Here is a 27562-nt window from a genome sequence, read left to right on the forward strand (position 1 = left end):
CTCGGTTCCTTTCATCATCGTGTTTTAATAACTCGTATACGCGTTCTTTACATCGCGTAAGGGCACGACTTAACAATTTTTCACGCAAGCAGAATGGCTGTAGCGTATAAATCTTATTTGGAGCGTTCCTTTTCGTTTATTTAGAAAATTCGAAAGCCGAGTGACCCGCTCGAGGGAGGAACAGTTTCGAGCAACTCTTCGAATACGCAAACTCCGCGAAGAACGTCGATAAATGTCACGCGATTTCCCCGTGAGGAGAAGCCCAGTCGAAAACACCGTCCGAAAGATCGACGAAAAAAGGTTGAACGGGCAGTTCGAGTCACGTTCGAGGATCGATAATCGGCCGATCGAACACGTCGAGTCCCAGGTAAAGTCCCATTATACTCTAAAATATGTCCACGCGAACGTGAACCCGTTCGAATCGAGTTGAAAGGCGAAAACTCCGGCTTCGTCTCGCCGTTAGGTTAGTCTAACCTAACTCGAGCTGAAGCGGATACGAGGGTAGTTACCCTTCTCGATGGTGCGCCAAAGATCGCGCTCCGATAGTCTCGGATGCCAGATATCGAAAGGCAAACAGCGCGGTTTATTTAAAGATATACTCGTCGCTCGATACGCCTTTCGTACGGATAGATTTAACGATCGAAGAAAAGCCAAGTCCCACTCTATGAAAATTGACAAATATACAACGTTAACCCCCGATTTCGATCCTCCCAGGTCGTTTGAAACTTTTCAAATATGACTTTTAAGTCTTCGATCGTGGCTGTAAATTGTTTTACAATTGTCTTCGCCTTCAAAACTATCGATTTGTTTTATTTTTGTTATATTAAGTTTGCAGTCCTATCGAACGATGATAAATATTTGGATGTAACTTATAATTGATATTTGAGAAAATTCTTTTGTTTATGTAATGTCATATTCGTATGCAATTTTATTTAAAAAGACTGAGATCTTCTTGAATCGTACGTCGCGCGCTTTTTTCACGTTTCACGCGCAAATGTTTATTTCAATATCCAAGTATTTATCAATTTCACACTCGTAAGAAAACACATACAACACGTGTAAATGATATTTTGTTCAATGGCTTCTCGAAAGACAAATGCAACGATCGTGTTGTTCTTGTTATTTTAACTGATACTTTGTTTACGTGGAATCAATTTTACCCAACTCATTTTTAATTTCTCAGAGGCTTAAGCCCTTTAGTCTTCATAATATCTCAAATACACTTTTGCATACTTAATACTGGCGATTTAAGCCTTTTCAAGCCCTGTTCTTTCAACAAATTGGCCCTTTCTGAATAGATTCAATTGATCATCTCATATATTACATATACGTATCCACTTGTAAAAATTAACACAATTTATACTAGTAATACTGTACTGTATAAACACCTAGAATTTTTCAGATGGTTTGAGAATCTCGTGAAACCGGGAATCCCATCATCAAACGCTACGAAAAGATTATTGAACACATATTTTACCAAATGACTCGAGTACTCTGATATCTACCACTGAAGAAACTACGATAGTATACAGGGTGTTCGGCCACCTCTAGCAAAAATTTTAATGAGCGATAGTAGAGGCCAAAATAAGACGAAAATCAAGAATACTAATTTGTTGATGGAAGCTTCGTTAAAAAGTTATTAACAATTAAATTCAAAAATTTCAAATCGTTCTGGAAAAATTATTTTCGGTTGCGGGGGGCAACTACAATCATTTTTGGTGAATACACATACCTCCGAAATCCTATCTACTTTCGAGTAAAAAATTCCTTACTGAAAATCCAATTAGGTGCCTAAATTTTTCAACGGAGAAAAAAAATTGCAAATCGTTGTGGAAAAATTATTTTCGGTTGCGGGGGTCAATTACAATCAGTTTTTGTCATTAGACATACCCACGAAATCCTGCACACTTTCGAGAAAAAAAATAGAGAAGGTGTGAAATTATTCGAGAAAATTAAAAAATTGCAAATCGTTGTGGAAAAATTATTTTCGGTTGTAGGGTTCAATTACAGTCATTTTTGGTGAATAGACATACCCCCGAAATCTTGCGCATTTTCGAGAAAAAAATTCAGTAAGAGCGGCACTTTAAACGTTAATAACTTTTTAACGAAGCTTCCACCAACAAATTAGTATTCTTGATTTTTGTCTTATTTTGGCCTCTACTATCGCTCATTAAAATTTTTGCTAGAGGTGGCCGAACACCCTGTATATAGTATATATAGTACATATACAGTTTTGATTACGAAAAGTGGTCGTCGACAACATTTGTGTTTAAGACTATAGATTCCCAAAATTCTAAAAAAAAATCCATACAGGCTAAAATAATAATGAAATCACGATTCTTTTTGCTCGAGGATCTAGCTTGAGAAGCTATTTTCACTTCGTGTCGTACGCCACGATTGAATGAAATATTATTTTAAATGAAATTTTATATGTTTTTGCTTCTTACTGGGTGTCCCCGATTTGCAAAGCAAACATAACCAGACTCCGATCGAAGGTTCTTAATAACGTTCTGAAAAATCTGAACTGGTCACAGATCCCCTGTAAGGCGACACAGGTACATATGGGCTCTCTCGGTGAATGGACCAAATGATATAAATTATTTATAGATTTCGACACCAAAGCGAGGAAGGGGGACCGAGAGTGTTCTGTTCCAACTGGGGGTGCGTACCCGGGGGGTCCACTTGCATCGAAAGCCCCTTGAGGCACCCTCAACATATGCATTCTCACTCAACCGCCGTAAGCCTATATAAAATTGATTCGTAAGTACCCCGGATTCCTATCTGTCTTTGCGTGTTTTTTAACACCTATCTCCGTTTATTCCGTACACAACGCGTCGAGTATTAAATTCGAGAACAAACACGACAAAAAGTGACACTATCTATTCGCTCCTCCAATAGCTACGTAACTTCCAAAACTGGTGTGCAACCCTCGTACAGAGCGGTTTGCTTTCTACCTACGATCCTTAAAATCTATCTCATTTCCGGTGTTTCTGTTCGATATAATTGTCCTTTGCAAAACCTATCGAGAGTTTACGTTTACGTTTAAAGCTAGAAGGATCGAAAAATCTCGATAATTTTAATACTTCGTGAAATAGATTTGGATAGAAACGTTATTTTGCGTGAAGCGAAATATTAATGTAATGTTCTTTTTGAAAAAGTAACATACCTCTTCTTTGGTGCCTTCTTGAAAATCTATTGAAGTCCCTGACGAGTGATGCGTAGCAAATTTGAAGACGGGCCCAGTGCCGTGCACTGCGCCCCCCGGGTCCAATCTAAATCAATGGGCTTGTGGGTAATCGCATAATAATTACTGGGACTCCCTCTACCGCCCATCTGTCGCTAGCTAAGGGGTGTTCAACCCCCTGGAAGTGGTAATAGGCACTACTACGGCAACACAGGCGATGAAAGTGTCCCAGCAGGTCCTATTGTCATTGGGCATAGTAAGAAATGTCGTGTAGTGTCATTCGTCAGTTGTCACCTCCTTTCACGTTCGCACATCCCGTTTACGCGTGTAAAAGGGATCGAAAATATACTGTAAAATCTCGAACGTACTATAAAATGCAACGTTTACCATATTATTAACGGTAAATGGAATTAATTCGTTTGGACAGTATGCGTTTGAGCAATTGAATTTGTAGCTCTCGTCGGCGGAAATATTGCTCATTGTTTTCGAGATTACGAACTGTCCTTTCCATTCGAATGGACGTTGAAAGTAGAATTGAAAATCTGAAATTGACTTTGAATTTTACAGTTTATAAAGTAAGTATCGTTGATTCATTCGTATCGCCATTAATCGTTCATGCATTTGAATAAAAAAATATATTCGTTTAAAAACAAAGCTACTCAATTGTAACAAATTGATGACCATTGAAACCAGTGATGGAATTCGATTCTGGTGTTAATGAGACAATTGAAATAAGCGATTAACACGATGACTGTCGATTTTCCGTCTCTAAAGATATCCACATTTGTTTAAACTATAGTGTCAAATGTAGAGATAATCTATAATTCAGTGGTGTGTTGTTTTATTAGTGAAAAGTTTGAAGCGTCGGTCACCAGTGGCCATCATGGCAGTCAACGTGTTAAAACTTTAGGAGCGTAGTACTCGACTTAAGAATAAAAAAATAAATTTATAAGATACGAACACTTTTTGTTTTTTCATTTGGATAAAAAAATTGCTTTGTCTTGTTGCTTTCGACTGGAACCGTCGGCTGCGCGAGTCGACGGATCTTTCACGTTGTATAAGCGTAAACAATGGCGAAGATAATTTCAATTATCCGGGGAAACATCGTTCCAGTTATACGGGGATCACTGTATTTTCAAGTTTATCACACAAAACGGCATAAATCTTATGAATCAGAAATCTACCGATAATCTGTCTGTAAAAAATACTAATACTGTTCTACTAATTTTGGGAATTATGGGATTTTCTTATAGAATCATCTAAACAGTTTAACGGGAAACTATTAAATAAAACCTGATAAATTACATGCTTAATACAACGTATAATAATTTCAATGTTCGTGAATAAAAGAACAAGAACTTAGTAGACATTTTTGCGAAACTCTATCCTAAACAAAAAGTGTTTCTCAGAAAGAAAAATTGTATAACCTTTACTTATCCTTAAGAAGCGTAAACCACGCTCCAAAAGTTTCACCGCCTGTTTCCGTTACACCCTGTATAATAACCGAAGGTAGCCATAGATAGTTGTCCAGAACAAGCCAAAGTGACGTTTCCACCCACACGTTTGCTCGATCTAACTCCTCCGCGTAGAGTAATTCTAATCAGTTCGCTGAAAATTTAAAAAAAACATGTTATTAAATTGTTTCAGGCGCGCAAATGATAACCACAGTTCTGATCAGTCTATGTATCGCATTCTCTAATGGTTTTCGTGGCCCGCATCATCCACGAAGCGCCATTTCTCATCACCATTATGCTCCGCAGAAAAACGTTAAAATAACACAGGATGCAAATCTTCTGCAGGATGCTACGTTAGTTATCTTTCAACTTGTAATTTCGCGATCGTATTCAACTCTAAGTATTCTACATCTTGTATTATTATATAAATATTTAATACCTGAGATGAAATTGCAACGATCAACGTCATATTTACATCGCAATTTTATTTAAATGATAACTTATAAAATATAGTATAGTACAGTTACTGTTCTCCAAAAATAGTAATACGATTTAAGTCCAATTGTCTTTAGTCGAAATATAAAATTATATAACACAAGTTATTTTGAGAATCCTATAAAAATAAGAAATATAAGTATATAATTTCAGCCATTTGAAAGAAGATATGGGATCCATGGCAGATCAACTGGACTTCACAAACATGACTGAACAGGAAATAGAATTCCACTACTTCAAGTATGTTCGAGCATTTAACGAAATTCTTATCTCCTAATGCCACAGAAATACTTTTCGTGTTGTTGGAAACGTATAAATCAAGTTTCTATTTGCGACATTAATTCCATGTATGTATGCAAATTTTCGATAAATCTATCGTCCAACATCCAAAACCAGCACTGAAAGGATTAATTTATTATCCACCGTTACCATTAACAATTACATTAATCACGGTACTATAATTACTGTGTTACTCGCAGAGTTCACGATATTGATAATAATGCCAAATTGGACGGATTGGAGATTTTACATGCTATTCAGCATACGTTCCATGAAAATCGACTCGCCGACGCTGAACGTGAAAGTATAATCGAGGAGGCGGAACACGCGAAACACGAAGATGATCTGCCTTGGATTGTTGGTATGTAGATTTATCGTTTTTAATTTAAATTCGACGCTATTTCGATAACTAGAACAGACCAAGCGTTTAGTTTTCGGTTACTCTCGTTAACATACAATGTACCAGAATTGAACGACGGAAATATACCGATCTGCTTTACAATAGCAAACGAAAATTCAATTGGTCCTCGAGATCCCTTTCCTGATTGTCACGACGTGCAAAAGTACCTACATTTTTACGGTATCGTTATATACTTTCATATTTGAGAGAAGCAACGAAAGACAGAGCGATGAAACATCGCTATATCGACTGACCAGTTTAAACATTCAAACGTAATTATCTCCCAAATGATGTATTATTTAAAAATAATGTATTAAGTAGAATTTATTTTCTTTAAAGGAAGATGCCTTATGATGATCACACGGTCGAATTAATGTCAACTGATGCCATAAGCACAGTCTGGAAGTATTTTACTGACCAATTGATTAGACATTAACCCTTTACACTATAAGCAATTAGACTATACAGGGTTGTTTGGCCAACCCTGGGAAAAATTTTAAAGGGAGATTCTAGAGGCCAAAATAAGACGGAAATCAAGAATACCAATTTGTTGATGGAGGCTTCGTTAAGAAGTTATTAATGTTTGAAGTTCCGTCCATACTGAATTTTTTTCTCGAATATGCGTAGGATTTCGGGGGTATATCTATTGATCAAAAATGCTTATAATCTACCCCTGCAACTAAAAATATTTTTTCCAAAACGATTTGAAATTTTTTTTCTCGCCGAAAAATTTAGGCACCTATCCGAATTTTTTTCTCGAAAATGCATAGGAATTCGGGGGTATGTCTATTCGCAAAAAATGCTTATAATCGAATCCCGCAACTAAAAATATTTTTTCCAGAACGATTTGGAAAGTTTTAATTTAATTTTTTAATAACTTTTTAACGAAGCCTCAATCAAGAATTGATATTCTTGATTTTCGTCTTATTTTGGCCTCTAGAATCTCCCATTAAAATGTTTCCCAGGGGTAGCTATCACCCTGTATCTCAATTATAGTTCCATTTAAAAAAGAGTTAGTAGTAAGTTCTACTTGAAATATTTTTTGGAATAGCGAATAATTTGGGATACAATTGCGTCCAAAGGTTTAAATGGGACACCCAGTGTTAGGGACAGCCCTTCAGTGGCCTTGAACTGCTATTTGAATTTGCGTACTCTATAATAGAAACAAGGAGAAAATTATTATACTAATTAAATAAATTGAACGAACAAACTTTCGTGTATATAAAATCACGTTCTATTTTAGTTGGAATATAGTTGGTTACTAGTCACATAAACATGGATAACAATGTACTGTCTTATCATTGATAAAATCAACCTTTTATCGGTGGAAATGTTATTACGAAAATTTTAATTTCATTTAGCAATTAATAACATTTACATTTTATTACTTTTTATTATAAAATTGCCAACGAAAATCAGTTACACCATAACTGATATAAATAACAATATTTAACACTATTTCAACTAAAAGACACCTTTTAAAATTTTTAATTCTATTTAAACTTTCGGTCGAAATAAGTATGCATAAAACTACGACAGAAATAGTGATAATCGTAACCATGTCATGTTAATTAAATTCAAATTGTACAAATGTGAAACAATAATGATTATTATTTGCTGTTATCAAGATCTCATAGACAAAGTATTGAAGGAGGATGATCTAGATAACGATGGATATCTTGGATACATCGAATACGTACTCGGAAGGCAAAGAGATCATACTGCTCAAGCTAAGAGGGATACTAATCTGAGAATCGGAAAATAAAATTCAAATCCGATATAAGTTTCTCATCAACAAAGTGCATTAAGAGAAACAAAAAAGGAGCCTACGCAACAAAAATTTACATCTACGGAAAATGTGTATGAAAAAAGATATACTTTCCTTTCGATCGATTTCTTTATAAAAAAACTGTTTTCTTCTACCAAAATATATTACAATATATCAACCCTTCTAACTAAACATTTTCTTTCCAACTCAACCTTTCCTTATACTACTTGGACTTGCATCGTCTCGACGTTAGCGTAACCATTTAAATTCTAATCGAAAAATTACAACGTATTTGCAATAAAACTGTTTTACTTAAAAGTCTCGTGCAAGTTTGCCAATTTTCTTCATAGCTATTTTTATACATTGCTTTAATAAACAACGAATAAAAAGTTCAAATTAAAGGATATAAAATCATACAAATTAAATGCATAGTGTTAAAACAGAAATACATTCATTTAAAAATCAGTCTGAAAATATATTAAAAAAGTATTAATTTAATTTTAATCTAAGAGGTCTGCCAGCAGGGTCTGTGGAAAGGAGAAGGTTAAGAAACACTTGTGTAAATGTATACGATATGTTAAAAATGTGTATTTAAATAATTTGTTAATATACACACTTAACATTAATTATCATATTAGAATAGTAAATGATTCCGGAAATTTTAGGTTCTAATATTTAATTTTTCATCGATTTTCTTACAAAATCTTTAAAAATAAAATTTACAATTACTCCAATGCATCTAATGGATTGTCTGTTACAACAAGGCATTTTTCCCATAGATCCTTAACTATTTGTATCTGTTAAAGAAACGTAATTATATTAAATGCTGTTGAACCAACTCTTGGCATATTCATTTAACTCACCTTATTATCTTCACCTTCAATTGGCAAGTCTTCTACGCGTACAAACTCAGGATATTGCAATATCATTTGTTTAATTGCAGGCACAAATATTTCACCAACTTCTAAAAATTGTGGCTCGTAGTCGCGATATTCTTTAGTATTTTCACTAGAATAATATACCCTAAACGTGTTATTCTCGTTGACTAATCTGTAAATAATAAGTAATAAACTTTAAAGGATTACAGATTCTTCTAAATGTCACCCACGGCCGATCGACATGAAATTTGGAAAGGGAATGGATGATAAATATAAAATTTTCGTTTCGAACCAAACCAAATACAAAATGGCCGAACCTAACCTACTATCTAGCTAAAATTTTATACTCCGCATCCATTCCCAAATTGGCCGCGGATTCCGTTCGGAAGAACGATCAAACATAACCATTATAAGTCATACCTTATGCAATGAGATCTTACTAATCGTATTCTCGTGTCAGGTTCTATTTCTACGCGATTCTCAACAATTCCATTTGCAGTCATTTGTTCGCCATCTTGAACAATGGAACATTGTTGTTCCCTTTCTGACAGAACAGGTGGTAAAAAATCATGAATATGATTCTTGGCCATCATGTCAGCAGCTTTATCTATATCAATGTAGTCTACTAATTTCGTAAGAAAGGTTTTAACTGTTTCCTTGAATTCTTCTTTGGTCTTACTCTGATTCTCAGAATGTACAAAACCACTGTGTCTTAAGTAATCGAGAGGCAGACCTTTCCGAAATTCACTGTTACGATCCATGGCAGTTTTTAATGTCTCTGGAAGTAACTTTTCCAAGAAGTCGCCCCAACTATTTTTTTGATAAACGCTCAAAGTAATGTGAAGACTATGCGTATCGATAGTTTCACCCTGATGTATCGTTCCTCGTGGAAAATATAACAGGTCTCCTGCATTTACAATGGTATCTAATATAGGTTCTCCAATCTCAGAGTCCGCAAAATTTCCCGAAGAATACCTCGGCAAATATTCGTTTTCATTTTGTGGTTTGTACAGCCGCCATCTCTTTCTACCCTCAACTTGTAATATAAATGCTTCAATGTCGTCATAATGAGGTGCAAAACCTTGACTATTAGGAGGTGTTAAATAAGAATTTGCACCAACAAAGCAACCAAAAAATTCCTGAAGTGTGGCTGGAAGCAGGAAATAGATTTCATAGTTTTCATTAACTAGGAGTATATGAAATGTATAAATTAATTCATTTAACTCGAAATTAAAAATACCTACCATTTAATGAATGTAATTTTGGTATGTATGTCTGGGGATTTAACATTCTAACGGAACATCCGTTCACATAATAATCCCAAACAACAGTTGGAACTGCTCGACCAATAGGATTATGTGTGTCTCTGACACCATTCTCGTACGAAGTTATGTCAATGTTTTTCGAAAATAGAATATAAGAATCCCTCAATATTTTATCCAACATTGGAGTAGACATAAGTAACTTATAATAATTGGGACAATTCCTTTTTATATGAACCGGTGTCTGTTCCCAATTTTTTCTGGAAAACATTACATATTTACAATTAAAGCACATAAAATTTATACATAATGAATCTTAATTATTCCATGCTTACTCAAAGAAGTCTTCTATTTTCATGGGATGTATTACCCATTGAAACATTGAACGACTTATATTCAAAGGATTTTCATGATTTTCTTCGGTCGTTTCAGCAACAGGACAACTAGGCTGTTGAACAACTTCGTTTGCTAACTTTTTATTTTTAGTTTGTTTTTGTTGCTTTTGTTTAATATGCTTTATTTTTGCAACACCTGTATGTACTGCTAAAACAGTACTCTTTAATTGAGTCTTTGGTGCCAAACTTTTCGAATTAGACATTATTGTTACTTTTTTATCTTTTCTATTAAATACTGGTTTTTGAATAGATTTATTCTTCTTGGTAGTGGCAGAAGTATTAGTTTTCTTAGATGTCACATTGTTCTTTTTATTTACATTCGGAACTTTCTTTACCACAGATTTATTTGTTTCTTTCAAATTTTCATATAAAAGTGCTTGCTTAGCCTTCTGTTTTGTATCATTTCTCAAAGTTACTCTTTTTTGAGGATAATGCTTATTCTTTAATTTCTTTGACTTTGCAGATAATTCTGTACTTTTACGTTTCATAGCATGCACAGCAAATGCGGATATTGGTTCATGATATTTAAGCATCTATAAAAATGTTACAATAAAATAGTACTGACATGGTACAAATTTTAGAATTACACTTTATAGTTAATGATAAAAATATAAAAAGTTAAATAAAATATTTATACTCTATGTAATAATTGATAGAACGATTCATAACATAATAATGATTAATACATCGTAAATGAACAGCACAACCGGTATATTTTAAGGTTATGCGTGAGCATTTCTTTCGATAAACTAATGAAATAAAATCTTTCAAATTTACCGTGAAAACTGTGCAGCTATATAAAATTCTTTGTTATGTCCTAGCTAAATTACGCGTTTATCTAATACTGTTGTTAACACAACTTTTACTTTAAATTTATCACTCGCATGTGCTTTCAATTGCACGTCATAGTAAACACTAATTTAAACAGTCAATACAATGCAGTATTAAATTTGTAATGTTTGTTTGCAATGAAGTATGGGTCAACATACAAATAAAATTGTTATTTAGTTATATTAACAATATGACTAACCAACTTCAATTTATTCTAATTTGAATTTTATTTTTAATATACATAAATTATGTTATAATATAATACAGTACAGACTGTTATAAAGAATTGATAAGTAATTTTATATAATCTATTCAACAATTCAGTATATGAAATAAAATTAATTATTGAATTAGTATAGTGGGAATTATACTTGATACTTCTAAATATCAAATTAATTCCCTTGAGTAGAACCGCACGTCCTACTCGAACGAAAATGAATATAATGATTTTACGAAAAAAACATCGTAAAATCAATTATATTTATGCAATACTCAGTAGATCATATTCATATTATTAATTTTTGGAGAGCTGTTTGACCATGTAACGTTGGATTTACATATCTCGCTATATATATTCTAAGAAATCATTCTTTAAATCGAGAATAAGACGCCACATAGCGTTGAAATTCAATATCACAACATGTTTTGTCTCATTATCCGTCCATGTATATTTTTTCTACAGACGAGGTATATATGTAGATCTGTATATGAATAGGAATTCACGTGGTAACGAACGAAAGTACCGACTTTGTGGAATTGGAGCAATCTCTTTATTAAGACCGGCAATTCTAGAAATTATGTTAAATTGAGTCACAGGAATTGCTACTGTTTGCAAACGCAGAATATCTGTCCACCCAGAGATGTGTAAAACTTCATTCGAATAATTATGTTAATAAAAATGTTAATAAAACACATTATTCTATTTGAAAAACTTAAAGTAGTTATCGTTATTTGTTGTGCATTCGATACCGATAAATTTTTATTAAAACTTTCCTTATTACATGACCGGAAATTCCTAAAAAAGAATCGTACCTCTGGAATACTCTATATGTATACAGGGTGTTCGACCAACCCTGGGAAAAATTTTAATGGGAGATTCTAGAGGCCAAAATAAGACGAAAATCAAGGATACTAATTTGTTGATTCAGGCTTCGTTAAAAAGTTATAAAAACATTTCCGACCACACAGTATATTTTCGGTAAAGAATTTTTTTCTCGAAAATGGTTAGGAATTCGAGGGTATGTGTATTGACCAAAAATGATTGTAATCGACACCTGCAATCGAAAATAATTTTTTCAAGAATGATTTGAAAATTTTTAATTTAATTTTTTAATCTCCAGAATCTCCCATTAAAATGTTTCCCAGGGGTGGCCGAGCATCCTGTATATTTTCAGCTTAATGTGTTTCAGGTTTGTTAAGAGACTGTAAAAAGAGCAATAAGTTTTTTTATTTATCTTTAAATCCGACAAACCCCTCCGTTGTAGTAGGTATGGGGCAGAACGAGCAGCTTATGCCACCGAGGTAGGCGTATTTATACGGAAACCTGTTTGCAATAATCGGATGCTGCTTCCCGAGAGCTTCAGTATCGCTTAAACCGGCAGAGTCGTCAAACGCGCTAATCATGAACGCTCTCCCGGGCAAATGGTTTATCCTTATTCTCGTTTCGTTGTTTAACATAATCTTGGAAAATGTAGCTGCGTACGAACCTCCGGTTCCCACCGTGGAACCGCTCTTTCCGAAAGGATTACGAATCTTCATTCCGCGTGAGTAGTTTCTTTGTCACGTATCTAATACCCTTCATGGGGACAAACATTTTCTGCAGTATCTTACATTTCACTAATTATTTTAAAAAGCATCTGGAAAACAATAAAAAAATTATGCTTGCGCTCGAGAACGAGAATTTTCGTTACCGATCGTCAATGTGGTAAAGAGAAGATCGTTGACCATTATGAAACGATCGAAACCGGAAATCATTTGTCCAGGCAATTGCTTTTAACTTCAAACGAAAAACTACGCGTTGGAAATTTTAATTAAAAACACAAATCAATTCCCTTTAATCCTTAAGAAAATTATTTGGTGAACACGCGTAATAAAATACTTTTGCTTTAATCGTATTTTAATGAGCATTAAAAAAATAGTTTCTTTATAATTCATGTATATTTTCATTAATTTTCATGAGGTTTGAAGTAGTCATGTTCTCGATAATGCATGGTCCCCGGAGACCTCTCATAAAACGTAAACAAAGATAAGAATGCTAGCGAGCAATTATTCATACTATTAGATCGTAACTCATAAAATTGCCGACACTCGTCCAATTGATAATTGACTGCGATTAATACAGTAAAAATATACCTAGTGATACATCTATTATGCTATACAGGTTGATTCTATCAATTCTTATCATCTACGTGCATTTGATTTTTAAACTAGAAGAGGCACGTTTATTTAAAAAAAAATTAATGAATATTAACTAAAATGCATGGTTTCGTTTAAAAAATAAGCACGTATTGCGCCAAAGCAACAGATCGTGTAGCGTGAAGATAATTTCCATTGCGAAATTCAATTTTTTCCTCCATCGATTGTTTACATTTACGCTAGAAAATTACCTACAGCTTCTCACAGCTTTTACGTCTTCCTGTAAAGTATTCATAAAACGGTATTACATTTTTAATTTTATTTTATCGTTAAGTTCTTTGATTTTTTCCTCCTTTTATATAAATTTTAACCGAGGCATAATGCAGGTAAGATAGAATTATTGATCTGACCTTTGGAAAGGGTTTCGACCTTGGTGAAAAATTTCATTCCGCGAATCTGAACTTGGAAACAGAGCCTTGAGAGTGACCCAAACCAGTTTTAAGCGAAGATTCATTAAGAGTTATGGGGCAAGCTAAGCGACAAACAAGAGCTCAAGGCCTTTCAGCAAACTTGGAAGTTGCTATTGCGATAGTTTCACGACATTTGGACAAAATAGAAATAGTAGAAAATTAAAAGTTAGACGAACGAGTATCGTTCCAATTGATGGACGATCGAACGATCGAACAAGCGCGATGGTTGGAGATATGCTTGGATTTTATGATGATCTGTGACTCGTATTTATGCAGGGAGGTGATTATTAACTAAGATGAATAGTTTCGATAATCTCAGTTGTTTTCCATTTTTTTTTATATTAAATTCTGGAATAATTTTGATTCTTCGAGGAAAAATAAATTTTATACGATTTTTAATTCGGATATTCCTAAAAGTTATTGATAAAAGTCTATAATTTTGTTTGAATGTATTATATTTTTCAAAACTAATGGTACTACGTAGTACTTGTATTAGCGTAATTTAAGTATGAATTACGATAATGGTCTCGACAAAATTAACGAGGAGGCATCTCACAAGAGGTATAGTGACTCATTGATTATGCGACACAAAGGCTCTTAAAGAATTATATAAAATAAAACGAAGTACAAGAAGGTGTGGATGAGGTATGAATTGCGTTAGAATAATTCACGTGGTCAATAGCTTGTGTTTGCTTATCTCGTAATAGATCGAATGTTTAATCATGAAGCCGAGGGAACTTATTTTCCTGTTTCATCTCACAGACTAAATAATGATTTTCGATTATCCTCGATCCATAGAAGCTCTATTGATCGAGGATATCTTCTTGATTCCTGATAAAGAAACTTTTGCTTATTTCGTTTTGGTCAATAAATATAAGAAGTTATCGATTCGTATTTGAAATCAATTATAGTCTTCCTATAAGCCATCGACAACAATAAATTTCAAAATTACATAAAATTGCGTCAGTGGCTGGGAATGTGTTATGATTCGATACAGTAGAGATCCATTTTTGGGAAAGAACCGTTACCTGCGATGAAATATGATATCTGACAAATGAAAGCGATCTGGACATAGTCAATACAACCGTCATCGCGATCGAAAACGATTCTGATGATCAATAAAATGCATAACTCGCTATTCCATTTGAAACGTAGGTCGAATCTCTATAGGATCAAAAGAGCATCTTATTTTTCTAGCGTTAGTTAACCAAAGATTACAGTTACGTGTCGTAATAGGAAAATGGGATTCCCAAACGTCGAGAAAGTAGATATAACTATAAAATGCAGCGCAAACAAGCGTACTGCACGTGTCGTCAAGCTGTAAATCGAAAATTTGTACAGAAATAGCTTTTAAATTCAACCTCCAACAGATTATATCGTAAATGCTTTTCCCGTGAAAATGTTAAACTTAGACCCGTTCGGATACAAGGAATTATATTACTTACATATAGTTTTACTATAAACGACGCTTTCTGCAATCAGACGAGGATGGAATCACCTTGGTCGCCTTCCACGTGAAATTCAACGAAGATTTCCAAGGTCTCGAGGCAGGGACCATTGCTAGAGATATCGTAAAAGTCCGAGGTGGACGTTGGCTGTACGAAGATCGAAGCACCAGGCTCAAGCATAATGATATAATTTATTATTGGATTCATGTGATCTACAACGGGCTTGGTTACAATTTAATTGATCAGCAACACGTGGTCAATGGTTGGTTTCCTTGAAATAGAAAAAGAATCAGTTCTATACATAGCAGACAATAGTATACCATAGACGTATATTTCTTTATGTACACAATATCTATATGATTTCCAATTTAGTTGCTCGTATACGTTCGACTTTCATTTTTTAGAATTTTACCATTACGATGGAATGCTCGTGAACAGGAACACCTCCCCTAGCGATGGCTGCAAAGTACACTCGCAGACGAAAGTATTCTCTTACGACGAAACAAGTAACAATTTCACGCCACGCAGCGTCTGCTCCGGCGAAGTAATTTTCGAAGAAAATTTCAATTCGTTTAACGCGAGTCGATGGATGGTTGTCGAGCGTTTTCCAGATGCTCCGGTAAGTGCAACGTATCTGAAAAGTACGAAACCGGTTATTGGGGATCTTATATTTATTTTCAAGCCTATATTAAACATAGAAAGCAGGATACCGAACGCAGTCGCCTCGAATAATATCTAAACTGTATATTTTATTTATCATTTATAATTTAGAATCTTTATTCATGAAATAAGTTCATGCGGCTTTCTTTTTATATTGAATATATTTTTGTGTATAATTTCGTCATAGGAAGAAGTTGTTCGGAGTGTTGACCTTTACAATATATTTTAAGACTATCGAAATCGGTGATGTGCTCCTTTCTTTTGCATAATCATCTAGTATAGACAGCATTCAATGTAATGGTAACGAAACCAGTTTTGTCGATACCATTTTTGTTAACACCTCAGAAACTAAAACTTTTCGACAGCTACTTGTACAGGAAAAAATTGTTAAAAATCTTGTCTTTCATAATAACGTTTTCAAGTTTGTTTAGAGCGAGACCCACTGTAAAATCTGCAATGTATAAATTAATACATTACAAGAAATAAATTTAATTGAAAAATAAGAAATTTTAATTATACAATTATTGTAAGATAAATTATATTACATCAAACACATCGAAGGTCTGTGTGGTGCACTCTTTCATGCATAATTGTAAAATTTGTTATCTCGTATTCCTTTAACGCTATGATTTCTCATAGTTACGCGAGATATTTTATATTTTTGTTCTTCTAGCAGAACTTTGAACTTAATGAACTTGATCTTGAGCTCCGCGGCAGCGTATCTATCATAGTTTCATTTTTATAATATCAAATATCTATTTATACCATAATTTTATAACGAAAAAGTTTCTTATCTTTTAATTTCAGAACGATGAATTTGTCATGTACATGAACAATGAAGAGATCGTTGAAGTTAAAGATGGTGCCTTGCATATCACACCTGTTCTTACCGATAATAAATATGGGCAAGGATTCGTACGTAGTGGGAACCTGGTCCTAGATAAGTAAGAATAACGTTATTACAATCCCTGATATGAAATACCATTACTATGCATTATATAAAAATGATTTAACATATATTACCAGATGTACAGGCGAAATGGGTACCTCGGAATGCAGACGAAGCGCGGTTGGCCCGCAGATTTTACCGCCTGTAATATCAGGACGTTTGAATACCAAACCATCCTTCAATTTCAAGTATGGAAATGTTAAAATACGTGCGAAATTCCCGCGCGGTGACTGGCTGTATCCTCGTAAGTTCTATTTCATACTGCAAACTTCAACCTGCAATTAATAACATGGTCATTATTGTTCAACAAAAATTTTCCATTTGTATGGAAACCATTTCGAAAAGCAATATAATATAATATAATAGCAACGTCCAGCTTGTTAGTGGCGCATTATACCACGCAAAAAGTTCATTTATCCTTCAGAATTAATGTTGCAAAATCTCACTTGCTACTATTAATACCAATTTTTAATAAATTATACAGAGTGTTCAGCTGCGTCTGGGAAAAATTTTAATGGGAGATTCTAGAGGCCAAAATAATACGAAAATCAAGAGTACCAATTTGTTGATCGAGGCTTCGTTAAAAAGTTGTTAACGTTTAAAGTTCCACCCGTACTGAATTTTTTTCTCGAAAATGCGCAGGAATTCGGGGGTATATCTATTCACCAAAAATGATTGCAATTGACCCCCGCAACCGAAAATAATTTTTCCAGAACGATTTGAAATTTTTTTTTCATCGTAAAATTTCACACCTTCTCAAATTTTTTTCTAGAAAGTGGGTAGGATTTCGAGGGTATGTCTGTTCACCAAAAATGATTGTGATTGACCCCCGCAACCGAAAATAATTTTTCCAGAACGATTTGAAATTTTTTTTTCATCGTAAAATTTCACACCTTCTCAAATTTTTTTCTAGAAAGTGGGTAGGATTTCGAGGGTATGTCTGTTCACCAAAAATGATTGTGATTGACCCCCGCAACCGAAAATAATTTTTCCAGAACGATTTGAAATTTTTTTTTCATCGTAAAATTTCACACCTTCTCAAATTTTTTTCTAGAAAGTGGGTAGGATTTCGAGGGTATGTCTGTTCACCAAAAATGATTGTGATTGACCCCCGCAACCGAAAATAATTTTTCCAGAACGATTTGAAATTTTTTTTCATCGTAAAATTTCACACCTTCTCAAATTTTTTTCTAGAAAGTGGGTAGGATTTCGAGGGTATGTCTGTTCACCAAAAATGATTGTGATTGACCCCCGCGACCGAAAATAATTTTTCCAGAACGATTTGAAATTTTTGAATTTAATTGTTAATAATTTTTTAACGAAGCCTCGATCAACAAATTGGTATTCTTGATTTTCGTCTTATTTTGGCCTCTAGAATCTCCCATTAAAATTTTTCCCAGAACACCTTGTACAGTACTTCTCGATGAGACCTTAAAATTCCGTTTTCTCACGAACCCCATGAAGGTATAACGCACCACTGCATTTTATAATTATAATCATTGACAGATACGTCCTATTTTGCAATTTCATTATTTCTTGTTATTTTATTTCAGTGTTGACTTTAGAGAACGCGAACTCTCTTAATGTAAATAGGTCATCCTATTCTGTCGTCCTAATCGGTCATTCGTTTGGCAATCCTATGCTCAGATCGCACGATGGAATAGACATAAGTGGACACGTCCTTATAGGAGGAGCATTCGAGACTAATCTGAATCAGATTATTCATCACAATACTCGATTTAATCTTCCTCTGAGAACTTCCAGCAAACTGTGGTCCGAGGAATACCACGTGTACGAGCTGGAATGGAAAAGTGGTATTATATCGGTTAAAGTCGACGGGGAACGATACGGGGAACAAAGTGTGCCGCCATTGTACGATACACCGGTAAGCAGAGGTGTCAGGGCACCAGAAAGTATGGAATAAAATTCCTGTTTCAAGTTTAGAGTCACATCAAATGTGAAATAAAAACTGAAACATTACCAAACATGAGCATACAATATGTGTGACTATTTACTCGTCTTTGTAGGTTTATCTTAACGTGGCTCTAGCTGTCGGTGGCCACGTCCTCTTTCCAGACGCGTCTGTAAGTGGCGACTACGAAAAACCTTGGAGGAACGTAGCTTCGAAGGTATTTGCAGTCGCTTGTACACATTAACAAACGCTATTTAACAAAACATTAACTGTATGATATTATGTGTTACAGGCATTGTACAATTTCTACCTCGCGAAAAACAATTGGCTCAATACGTGGAGGTACAGCAGCGTTGGTCTTCATGTAGATTATATCAAAGTAACAGCGATCTAATGGTCAAAACTAATTTGCCTGACTCAGAAATCTTCGAAGACAAATGCATTAGTTCATTTGTACCAGGGGTGGGGAGCCTTTTAGAATCGAAAGACCGCATATCGCCTCGCGGATTCATCATGGCGCTAAGTTTCGTTTGATCGAAATTTTTAAAAATCTTTTGACATAAGTTAATACCTTTTTAGGTACTCGTAAATGGACGAAATCTTATTAAATCCATGTACTATCGACTGACGCTGTGGTTAGTTATCGAATTATTCTGTATTCGGCAAAATATAAATTCAGTATTTGACTAGTCAAATATTTCGTGCACTGATCAAGAATCTGGATCTATTATTTGACTAGTATGACATGGACTTCAGTTAATTCAGTTAGTAAATTGATCGAGTAGTTCCAGTTCTATCGTGAACGAATTATCTACACATATTGTAAATACATATTATAGTTAACGAAATATGCAAAAAGCCGCAGGCTCCCCATGCCTGATCTATGATGTATCATTTCTATCATTTCCTTCTTCCCTGACCATTGTATGTATATAAGAAATTTTATCATTACATTTTACACTGAATTTAAACAATATTTCTACGTATGTCTAAATATTAAAATTTGCTTTTAGGATTTGATGTTTTTCAATTTGTGTTATTTAACTGATATTTAAGTTAGTAGCATTTTGCATTAAAAAAACGTTGTGATCAAACGAAAACGGATCAAAAGTTTTTACGAAGCATCGTAAAATCAATTACTGTGCCTTTGAAATACTCAGAATCGTATCAATAATCATTCTTGTAAGCTGAACGTATGTGTAATGTTATATGTTCGCAAATTTTAATGTACATGGTAGGGCAGAAACTCTGTCTACCTGAAATATTTCTGTTGTTCTTTAGATACAAATATAGCACGATGTAAGTAGTATAGTAACGTTAATTTCGTTTAGATGGAGATGCATGGGAGGTCTTAATTTTTTTAAATTAAAATCTCGTGTTTCGTTATCCTTTCGCGTATTAAAGTTCTTAGCATCTCTTTTGTACACGATCTTAACGGTATAAAATAACAAAAAAAAATGCTTATTGTTCATGTTTAAATTTTGTATAATTTTTCATGTAATTTACATAAAATTTTGTGCTTATACATACATGAAAATTTCTTATTCTCATGGTTGGTAAAACTCTCTCAAAGTCTGATGAAATATTTTAAGAACGTGTTACATTCCGTGTATTTCGACTTTACTACAGTTTTGACATGTAATATGAGCATGAATGCACTAGAAAAATTTGGATTATACAGGGTCAACGAAGTAAGACACTACGAGTATATACAATAATACGAAACTGATAACATGTTACACATGTGTTATATAGAAATTGAAATATGTAATAATTGTATTGTACAAATTGTAAATTTTATTGTACGTGAAGGCTGGATGTCTAATTACAAAATCCAGAAAATAGTGACCCCGCTTACATTTTCATATGTACTCGATATTACATATTTCTCACTTCTTGTGTTCTCCCTCGCATTCTATCCTTCGTATGGTGTTTTCTATCTTTAAAATTTGAGAAATCGTCACCCGCAATAATAAGTTCAAATTTATTGTTTGCCACGTCAAACATGCGCGGATAAGCGCTAGGCACTTATAGATAAATATAAAGAAGATATATACATTTTTTTTTTTTTTTTTTCACACGATAGGATGTCGAATTTAATTGAACAGCGCAGTTTGTAGGACGGACGACATTGTTCTGATAACGTAAAATAAATAATGTTATAATACTTGCATTTTGCACCTTTCTTTAATAAATAAACTGTTATAAGATATAAATGTGCATGTATGAACTTAACGATTATACGTTAACTTTTTGTGATTTATTAATTTTATTTACTCCCAAATTCAATATTCAATTGAAAATACATTGATAGCTTATGTTGTAAAAATAATAAAGAAAACATTACTTTTTTTCGAAACGTGTCACTAATTCAAACCCTAATTGGACATACGCTAAGTATTATACAATACATACTAGTATCCATTTCGAATACCTCAACAAAAAATATAACTATGAAATTTCTAATTTTAGCTTCTAAAAATTACGCTATCTAAAATGAACATAAATTTATGAATCAATAAAAGATATGTAAAATGGTACAAGCATACAAAATTGTCGTTATCAAACGGTTGAAACTGTACGAACAAAATCGTCTTGGCAGAGACGATTTTTTCTCTTTTTTTTTTAAATGAACGTGTTGACCAAATTCTATTGACGATGTTTAAACATTCATACTGGGAAGATTTTTCTTGAATTTGTATTTTCCAAAATTCAACAGGTACAGTAGCATTCTAATATTTGTTTCTGTTACATTTTTTTTTTTGTAATAAAAGCTCGAAAATAAAACGGCACACATGCAACATGAAACGACACAAATTTTAACAAAATCGTAATTTTTCACAGACTTTGATTACTTCACTTAAAAATTGTTTCAACGTTTTTTGAAACTATACAGCTGACATCGCGTCTCTATTACGATCAGCCCCATTCGAGAAACTTTGCCAATCCAAGTGTTTTGTTGCCCTTACACTATTCATTTTGTCTATTTCCACTTGCCGGCAACGCCTTTCGATAAAGCCGATCATAATTTAAAATGTATCGAACATCGCATTTTTTAACAGTCTTTCAATTTTTTTTTCATTTGTGATTTTAATATTTTCTTACTGCATACTTTCTTTACATTCACAACAAGCTTTACACGTACACTCTCATGAGCTTATGCTATTGTATCTTCGTCGAGAAAGTCGTGCATTAAACGCTAGAAATTACAACGATATATCACTGGATCGAATTGATACAAAAGTAAATGCAATTTTCGCTTAAATCGATAGTAACATGCTATGTTTGATTGTATCAGAAAATTCAGAAACTAAGCTTGAACCTAGCGTTTAAGTTTAAAAGAAACGTTTCATAAGTTTCGACTCGTTTAATAATACTTTATCAACGTCTAATTTCTTACTAATTGTCGATCATGGTACACGATTGAACGCAACAATTGTATTTAAAAAATATTTTAATTCCACGTACGAGCGACAAAAACGTTACACTCGCGATATAATATTCGTTAATTACATTTATTTTTAATCGAACTGATTGAATTAATTTTGATTTAAACGCGTTGTACACGATTCTATAAAATACGCAATAATTTTTAAAGAAATTTGCATCACTTTTGCATTAACAAAATAGTGATTACGATTAATCTGAAACATTGCAAATTGCTCAAATTATCGATATTATTCTACTGGTACAGTAAAAGTCGTCCGACAGACTTCCTACAAACAGCAATCATATTCGATTGTAATTCAGTTTCGAAATTACAAAGTTGCAAATATTTTCTTTTCCTTACGATAATTACGATGCTCGAGCCCGTTATCGCAAAGATCAAAAGAGCTCGTGCTTTAACATACAGCAACATAATAAAAGGTGCACAAGCATTCTTTGAGATCACTGATGGAGAAGCGCGTGTAAAGAAGAAATCAGCTTAGCCTATAAAGCGTTACTTTTATGGTTGGCTAATTATTATCATTATTAAGAATCCTCGTCGTATCCCCCTTAGTTCAATATGCTTATTCGTGCGATATTCATTGGTAGGTACAACACATTCACATTTAGAAACGAGAAATATCTAGATAATTATAAATCTACGATACTATATAATGAAGCTTGGATTAATTCATTATTCAATGGGAACGCCATCACTGATCTTGTTCGAGGTTCTGACATTCTTAAAGCTGACATTTCTCTTTTTTTTTTTTTTACATCTATTCACTTAAGCGCTCTCGCGTACGCTTTTTACTGCTTAAGTAAAGTAAATTTATACTATGATAATATAAGTTCCTGATGCTCTCGCAAAGAAATGTTCCCCTACGGGCCGTCGACCGATAATGGTCAAAAATTCGTAGGAAAAGCAAACTGTAACATCGTAAAAATATCGTTAAACATCTCTTCTTCTTCTTCTTCTTCTTCTTCTTCTTCTTCTTCTTCTTTTGTATACTATACGAAACTATTACATCTATTTCACGTATTCGTTAGGTATTCAAACATGTCCGATTCATTCAGAACCTTGTTGTTTTCAAAACAATTGTTTGCATTTCCTAGAAGTTGACCATTATCCTCTAACATCTAAACATAGTGCTAATCTCATTAACACGCTTTACTTTTTTTTTTTCTTTTAGGATAAACCTAAGTAGAATTTTTTTTAAAACTCATAATATCGCAACGTCAAGGCTTTGGTGGCGCTTTACGAGTCACTTACGAATACTAAAGAAAAAAGATCGCCACTCCCCTATACAATTTTGTGCACGCATCGTATTACAATGAAATTATTGATCAATTAATACTTATACTGTGAAATAATTTAGTAGACATTCAATAGCTTTAACAATTATCGTTACGCATCGAACTTAATTCGATTAATCTGTATGTGTAGTAGCTTATCGATGGACACCATTTAAAAATCATTGACAATTATGGGTCTCGCGGGAACAAAAACGTTGTTTAAAAATAAAAACGGCTTACTAATTACGAAAATCGATCACATGCAAAATACAATTAAGACGTAATCTAAGACGCTCTTCCAAATACAAAGATGTTTGTCGTTACCTTAATTCTGGAATTGTATAATTCATATGTATGTTTTGCACGCGGCATTTGTTAACAAATGCAATACAGTAAATTTTCACATATATATAATATATATCTGATATACAAATATAAATTATTTGCCTTATTTTAAAATATCTGGGACACGTGGTAGGAAGAAAACTCTTGTGTTTTGTGAATAGACTCGGTTATTTTATTACACACTAAGTTCATTTCATAAACCCGTTTCCTTGACAGTTAAGTTGTCTTATTATTTTCCTTTTTTTTTTTTTCCTTTTTTTTCTTTAAACGTATTAGGTACAAGTTTAGTTTGCGTTTCTGTGTATATCAACATTTAATATTCAATTGCTTTCTTTTAATGCCATCTGTCGCACCAGATTAAAAAGATTTTTAAACAATATACAACTAATACCTCAATTCATTGCGTCGAATTAAAAATTACAAAAATCTTTGTAAGATTCCATTCTTTGCCCATCGTACGTTAATTACTAAATGGGGGAAATGATTTATAGATAAGTTACTGAAGTATATTTACAAATGGAGGTCAGTTCCTTGATCGGGCGCAGGAAAATATCAAGTACTATCGCAGATCTCCGAAATAAGTCTCGTCGGAGCGACTGCTTAATTTTAAGATACAGAAAGACATACAGTAAAATGTAATTAAAACTTCAAGCTTATCTTTGACTTCCTAGTTACTCGATAATATTTTCAATTTTGGTATTTACTTGCGCACCGATTACACATAGACTGCAGGCTATTTGCAGCGTATGGGTTTACTTAAACACTATTACATCTGTATGGCCTCATTATGAATGGAATTGATTCTTAATTACTAACAATTAAACTCTTCACATTCGGACATTTTGGTTCCTTTATACCCCCTCAACAACACAAATAATAAACTTTTCCACCCCACGTTGATCGTAACTTGCAATTCTTTACTTTCTTATACCACCGTCAATATCTGTGCTCGTTTATCTGCTGCCTTCTGTTATTTGGAATTAATTTAACCGTTGAGCTATCGTTGCGAACGACCACAGATTATGCTCCAAACTTTACTCACGTTCAAATAATAATTAGTAAATTACCTAATTTTTCACGAAGTTAGAAAGTAGATATTAAATGTTATTAATAAGCGTTATGTAACTGTAAGTGGGTCTCTAAATTACAGACTTAAATTTACAACTAGAATAAATATTAATTACTGGTATATGAGGGTCCTTTTCATACTTTCCGCGATAATATTAACATTTTAGTACTTATAAATCTACAATTAGAATCATTAATACACAATATTTTATACATTCCATGTGTCACAGCTCGCAATAACCATCAAATTTTATTGCATGTATTTTAAGAACTTTTATAATTTAAGGAAAATTTTTAATACCCCATCAACACAGTCGATAACGATTATTCATGATCTATGATACTTTCTGGTTTCTTATGATCTTTGTCTTGTTATTAATACTATTGTATGAAAAGAAATTAAATAATATTGTAATTGTTGAAATGATTACGTTTAAAACAACGAGATCGCCTGAAACTTCGCCAGTGTATTAATGATTCTAATACACAGCAAACGATTTCCCGCGCACGGTATTCAATACATATTTATACATTTCATTACCCTATCTATTGGCTCTACGATGTAGTAGTCGCTTGTAAGGCTCTTAATTGTGAGGCTCAGTTATTGTGATTAAGATTATTGTTCCATGTAAATAGATTCTATTTGCGCACGAATCATTACTGAAGAATTCATTAAAATAAAAATTTGATGACTTTAAAATTTGCGTTATACGACAAATATAACTTATCCTATGATTTCACATTATATAATTCCGTATATAATTCCACATTATATTTGTCATCTAGTTTGCAATCACTAAATTATCCTTACCCTACTTTTACTCAAATCGTTTTTTGCATTGTTGGGACTTTGTCATTAGCCCAAATCTAATGCCATGTAGGTTTAACTTAAGGACAACTTTTTTTTTTTTGTTTCTTTGAACAGATATCGCTCCATTGTCGTACACACCGCAAAAAAGATACCCGTTCGTGCCCCCCTCCGAATGTTTACAACAATGTGAAATTGATATGAATAAATTGCTACCCCGGTTTAAGCTGTGTCTTATCTTTTCAGACATAAGCGTACAATGATTTCGATGCCACACGCAGAGAACAATGTAAATAAAGCTAAAACAAATATAATACAAAACCTCGGTTTTCATTCCGCGTAATAATGATTCAGTGATATCGTATTTCGCCATATAAACTTCTGGATACAATAACTCTTCATTATACGCGTTATTCCCAATCGTTAGTAATTATGCGAAAATATCCCAATTTACTATCCTCTGTTCAAATCAATGTTCTAAGTATCTTAAACAATCCCAACAAATGACATTAGATTTAGACGAAACTCAAAAATAAAAGATATTATTCCAGCCAATGTGGCACAATGTTGTTTACAACTCTTATGATATTATATAACACTGTGTTTAATCAACTTGGTATTTGGATTTTATTATGATAAATTCCTAACTTATTTTGGCCATTGGCTTGAAGACTTTGACAAATAACAAACCTTTTATTTATTTTCATCTCCCTATCAACATTTCATTACTTAACGTGACCAATTTTTTTAATGCTTAAGATAAATATAATAGGTGTCATAAATATATTTATAGAGAATCGTATGAGCATAATCGTAAATATGCTTGGGGGCATGATAATAGTGCATGCCAATTTCTTTTTTTTTTCTTCATCAACGCGTGACTCCGTACGTCTAGTCTTTTTACAAAAAATAGTTGATTCATCCCACACAATACGATAATTACGCATAAACGAGATAACAATCTCGTGAAAAGCGATTTATACAATTATGAATTCATGCAACAGTGTGTTTTTGTACCCTATAAATGCTAGAGTACTATTTTGTATCCTACAAAATTCAACCTCTAAAAATAAAATAAGCGTAATATGCACGACAGCTGATTTGTTTGTTCTATTATCCTCGTTCATTTAGTCCCTAACGCAAAACGATCCATCAGTCAAGCTGTGTACGTCATAATCTAATCGAAAACATGATTAACTAAAAGCACCTCTTTTAAAACCTACTTCCTAAAATGTTTAGAAAGTCCGTCTAAAACCTAGTCGATATGTTAAATAGAATACTAAGAAAAAAAAAGAGAAAAAAAAAAAGAAAAAGATATAATTCGATATAAGATTGTTCGACACATTTCAGATATTGGGCAGACTTATTTAAATAAGCAAAAAAATTGGCCACGTAAGAAGATTAATTCTCTAGCATTTAAGCAGTCTAGAAATATCCACATGCAAGATATGGTGATTATAATTTTATGATATTATATAGTTACATGTGTATGAGAAAGATTCAAAGAAGAAAAATTATGCAAAGTACATAACCCGCTTTGTGTTCGCATGAACTGTGATAGCTCTTGCCATTGCACCTGGTGTTCTGTCTTCGCTGCAGCCAGATTGATGAGATCCTTCCCCACTGAAACACAAACATTAAACGATACACTAACAAAATTTTAGTAGCAACAATAGGATGACGTAAATACTAAATAAATACACTGCAAGTATAAAACAATTGAAAATATACATGGAATATATGTTAGCGTCAAAATGCTTTTCGAAGCTAAGACACGTGTCGGGGTCGTACACGTGTCTCGGAGGTCACTTGGTGTAAGGAATAGCCTCAGGAAATTAGAAGAGGTTGGCCGATGCAGTTAGGATCGGTGACACCGTCG

General features: G+C 33.4%; 4 protein-coding genes across 7 annotated transcripts in view; 2 read left to right on the top strand and 2 right to left on the bottom strand.

The window, feature by feature from the left end:
* Positions 1 to 261: 261 nt before the first annotated feature.
* On the top strand, positions 262 to 7754 carry LOC122403329 (multiple coagulation factor deficiency protein 2 homolog). Of its 2 annotated transcripts, XM_043406807.1 has the most exons (6): positions 271 to 367; positions 2608 to 2760; positions 4832 to 4991; positions 5287 to 5373; positions 5613 to 5773; positions 7441 to 7754. In XM_043406807.1, exons 3-6 carry the CDS (start codon positions 4840 to 4842, stop codon positions 7575 to 7577), a joined length of 537 nt encoding a protein of 178 aa, XP_043262742.1. In that variant the 5' UTR covers positions 271 to 367; positions 2608 to 2760; positions 4832 to 4839; the 3' UTR covers positions 7578 to 7754. The 2 variants fall into 2 exon arrangements, with proteins under 2 accessions (XP_043262743.1, XP_043262742.1); XM_043406808.1 differs by lacking the exon at positions 2608 to 2760 and having other exon boundaries at positions 262 to 367.
* Positions 5287 to 11017, bottom strand: LOC122403328 (ribosomal oxygenase 1). 2 transcript variants are annotated; one of them, XM_043406805.1, is made up of 6 exons: positions 10893 to 11017; positions 10056 to 10648; positions 9703 to 9980; positions 8879 to 9608; positions 8444 to 8630; positions 5287 to 5531 (listed from the first exon to the last, which is right to left on the bottom strand). In XM_043406805.1, exons 2-6 carry the CDS (start codon positions 10646 to 10648, stop codon positions 5451 to 5453), a joined length of 1869 nt encoding a protein of 622 aa, XP_043262740.1. In that variant the 5' UTR covers positions 10893 to 11017; the 3' UTR covers positions 5287 to 5450. The 2 variants fall into 2 exon arrangements, with proteins under 2 accessions (XP_043262740.1, XP_043262741.1); XM_043406806.1 differs by lacking the exon at positions 5287 to 5531 and adding an exon at positions 8239 to 8377.
* A 1509-nt stretch (positions 11018 to 12526) lies between these two features.
* Positions 12527 to 21675, top strand: LOC122403343 (beta-1,3-glucan-binding protein 1-like). The gene is made up of 8 exons (XM_043406824.1): positions 12527 to 12709; positions 15254 to 15481; positions 15624 to 15838; positions 16687 to 16823; positions 16906 to 17072; positions 18382 to 18713; positions 18856 to 18957; positions 19033 to 21675. The coding sequence occupies exons 1-8, from the start codon at positions 12568 to 12570 to the stop codon at positions 19132 to 19134; spliced, it is 1425 nt and encodes a 474-aa protein (XP_043262759.1). The 5' UTR covers positions 12527 to 12567; the 3' UTR covers positions 19135 to 21675.
* Positions 21676 to 23165: 1490 nt separating this feature from the next.
* LOC122403341 (protein argonaute-2) overlaps positions 23166 to 27562 on the bottom strand; it is a 41416-nt gene continuing 37019 nt past the window's right edge. For both annotated transcript variants that reach the window (XM_043406823.1, XM_043406822.1), the window contains exon 16: positions 23166 to 27306. In XM_043406823.1, the coding sequence (XP_043262758.1) occupies positions 27198 to 27306 (109 nt within the window). In that variant the 3' untranslated portion in view covers positions 23166 to 27197. The remainder of the gene's footprint in view (positions 27307 to 27562) is intronic.

The sequence above is a fragment of the Colletes gigas genome, unplaced genomic scaffold (genome assembly GCF_013123115.1).
Source record: "Colletes gigas isolate AHSC1104 unplaced genomic scaffold, ASM1312311v1 Colletes_gigas_Sc00049, whole genome shotgun sequence".
Lineage (NCBI taxonomy): Eukaryota > Metazoa > Arthropoda > Insecta > Hymenoptera > Colletidae > Colletes > Colletes gigas.

What these genes read in the sequence shown, in the direction of transcription:
- LOC122403329 (XM_043406808.1), top strand. Translation starts at nt 4,840, where the DNA reads ATGATAACCACAGTTCTGATCAGTCTATGTATCGCATTCTCTAATGGT. An exon ending in ATAGAATTCCACTACTTCAA is followed by an intron (nt 5,374 to 5,612) that starts GTATGTTCGAGC and finishes TGTTACTCGCAG; the next exon opens with AGTTCACGATATTGATAATA. An exon ending in TGATCTGCCTTGGATTGTTG is followed by an intron (nt 5,774 to 7,440) that starts GTATGTAGATTT and finishes GCTGTTATCAAG; the next exon opens with ATCTCATAGACAAAGTATTG.
- LOC122403328 (XM_043406805.1), bottom strand. Translation starts at nt 10,648, where the DNA reads ATGCTTAAATATCATGAACCAATATCCGCATTTGCTGTGCATGCTATG. An exon ending in AAAATAGAAGACTTCTTTGA is followed by an intron (nt 9,981 to 10,055) that starts GTAAGCATGGAA and finishes AATGTTTTCCAG; the next exon opens with AAAAAATTGGGAACAGACAC. An exon ending in GTAAGATCTCATTGCATAAG is followed by an intron (nt 8,631 to 8,878) that starts GTATGACTTATA and finishes TATTATTTACAG; the next exon opens with ATTAGTCAACGAGAATAACA.
- LOC122403343 (XM_043406824.1), top strand. Translation starts at nt 12,568, where the DNA reads ATGAACGCTCTCCCGGGCAAATGGTTTATCCTTATTCTCGTTTCGTTG. An exon ending in ATTACGAATCTTCATTCCGC is followed by an intron (nt 12,710 to 15,253) that starts GTGAGTAGTTTC and finishes TTCTGCAATCAG; the next exon opens with ACGAGGATGGAATCACCTTG. An exon ending in TCAGCAACACGTGGTCAATG is followed by an intron (nt 15,482 to 15,623) that starts GTTGGTTTCCTT and finishes TTCATTTTTTAG; the next exon opens with AATTTTACCATTACGATGGA.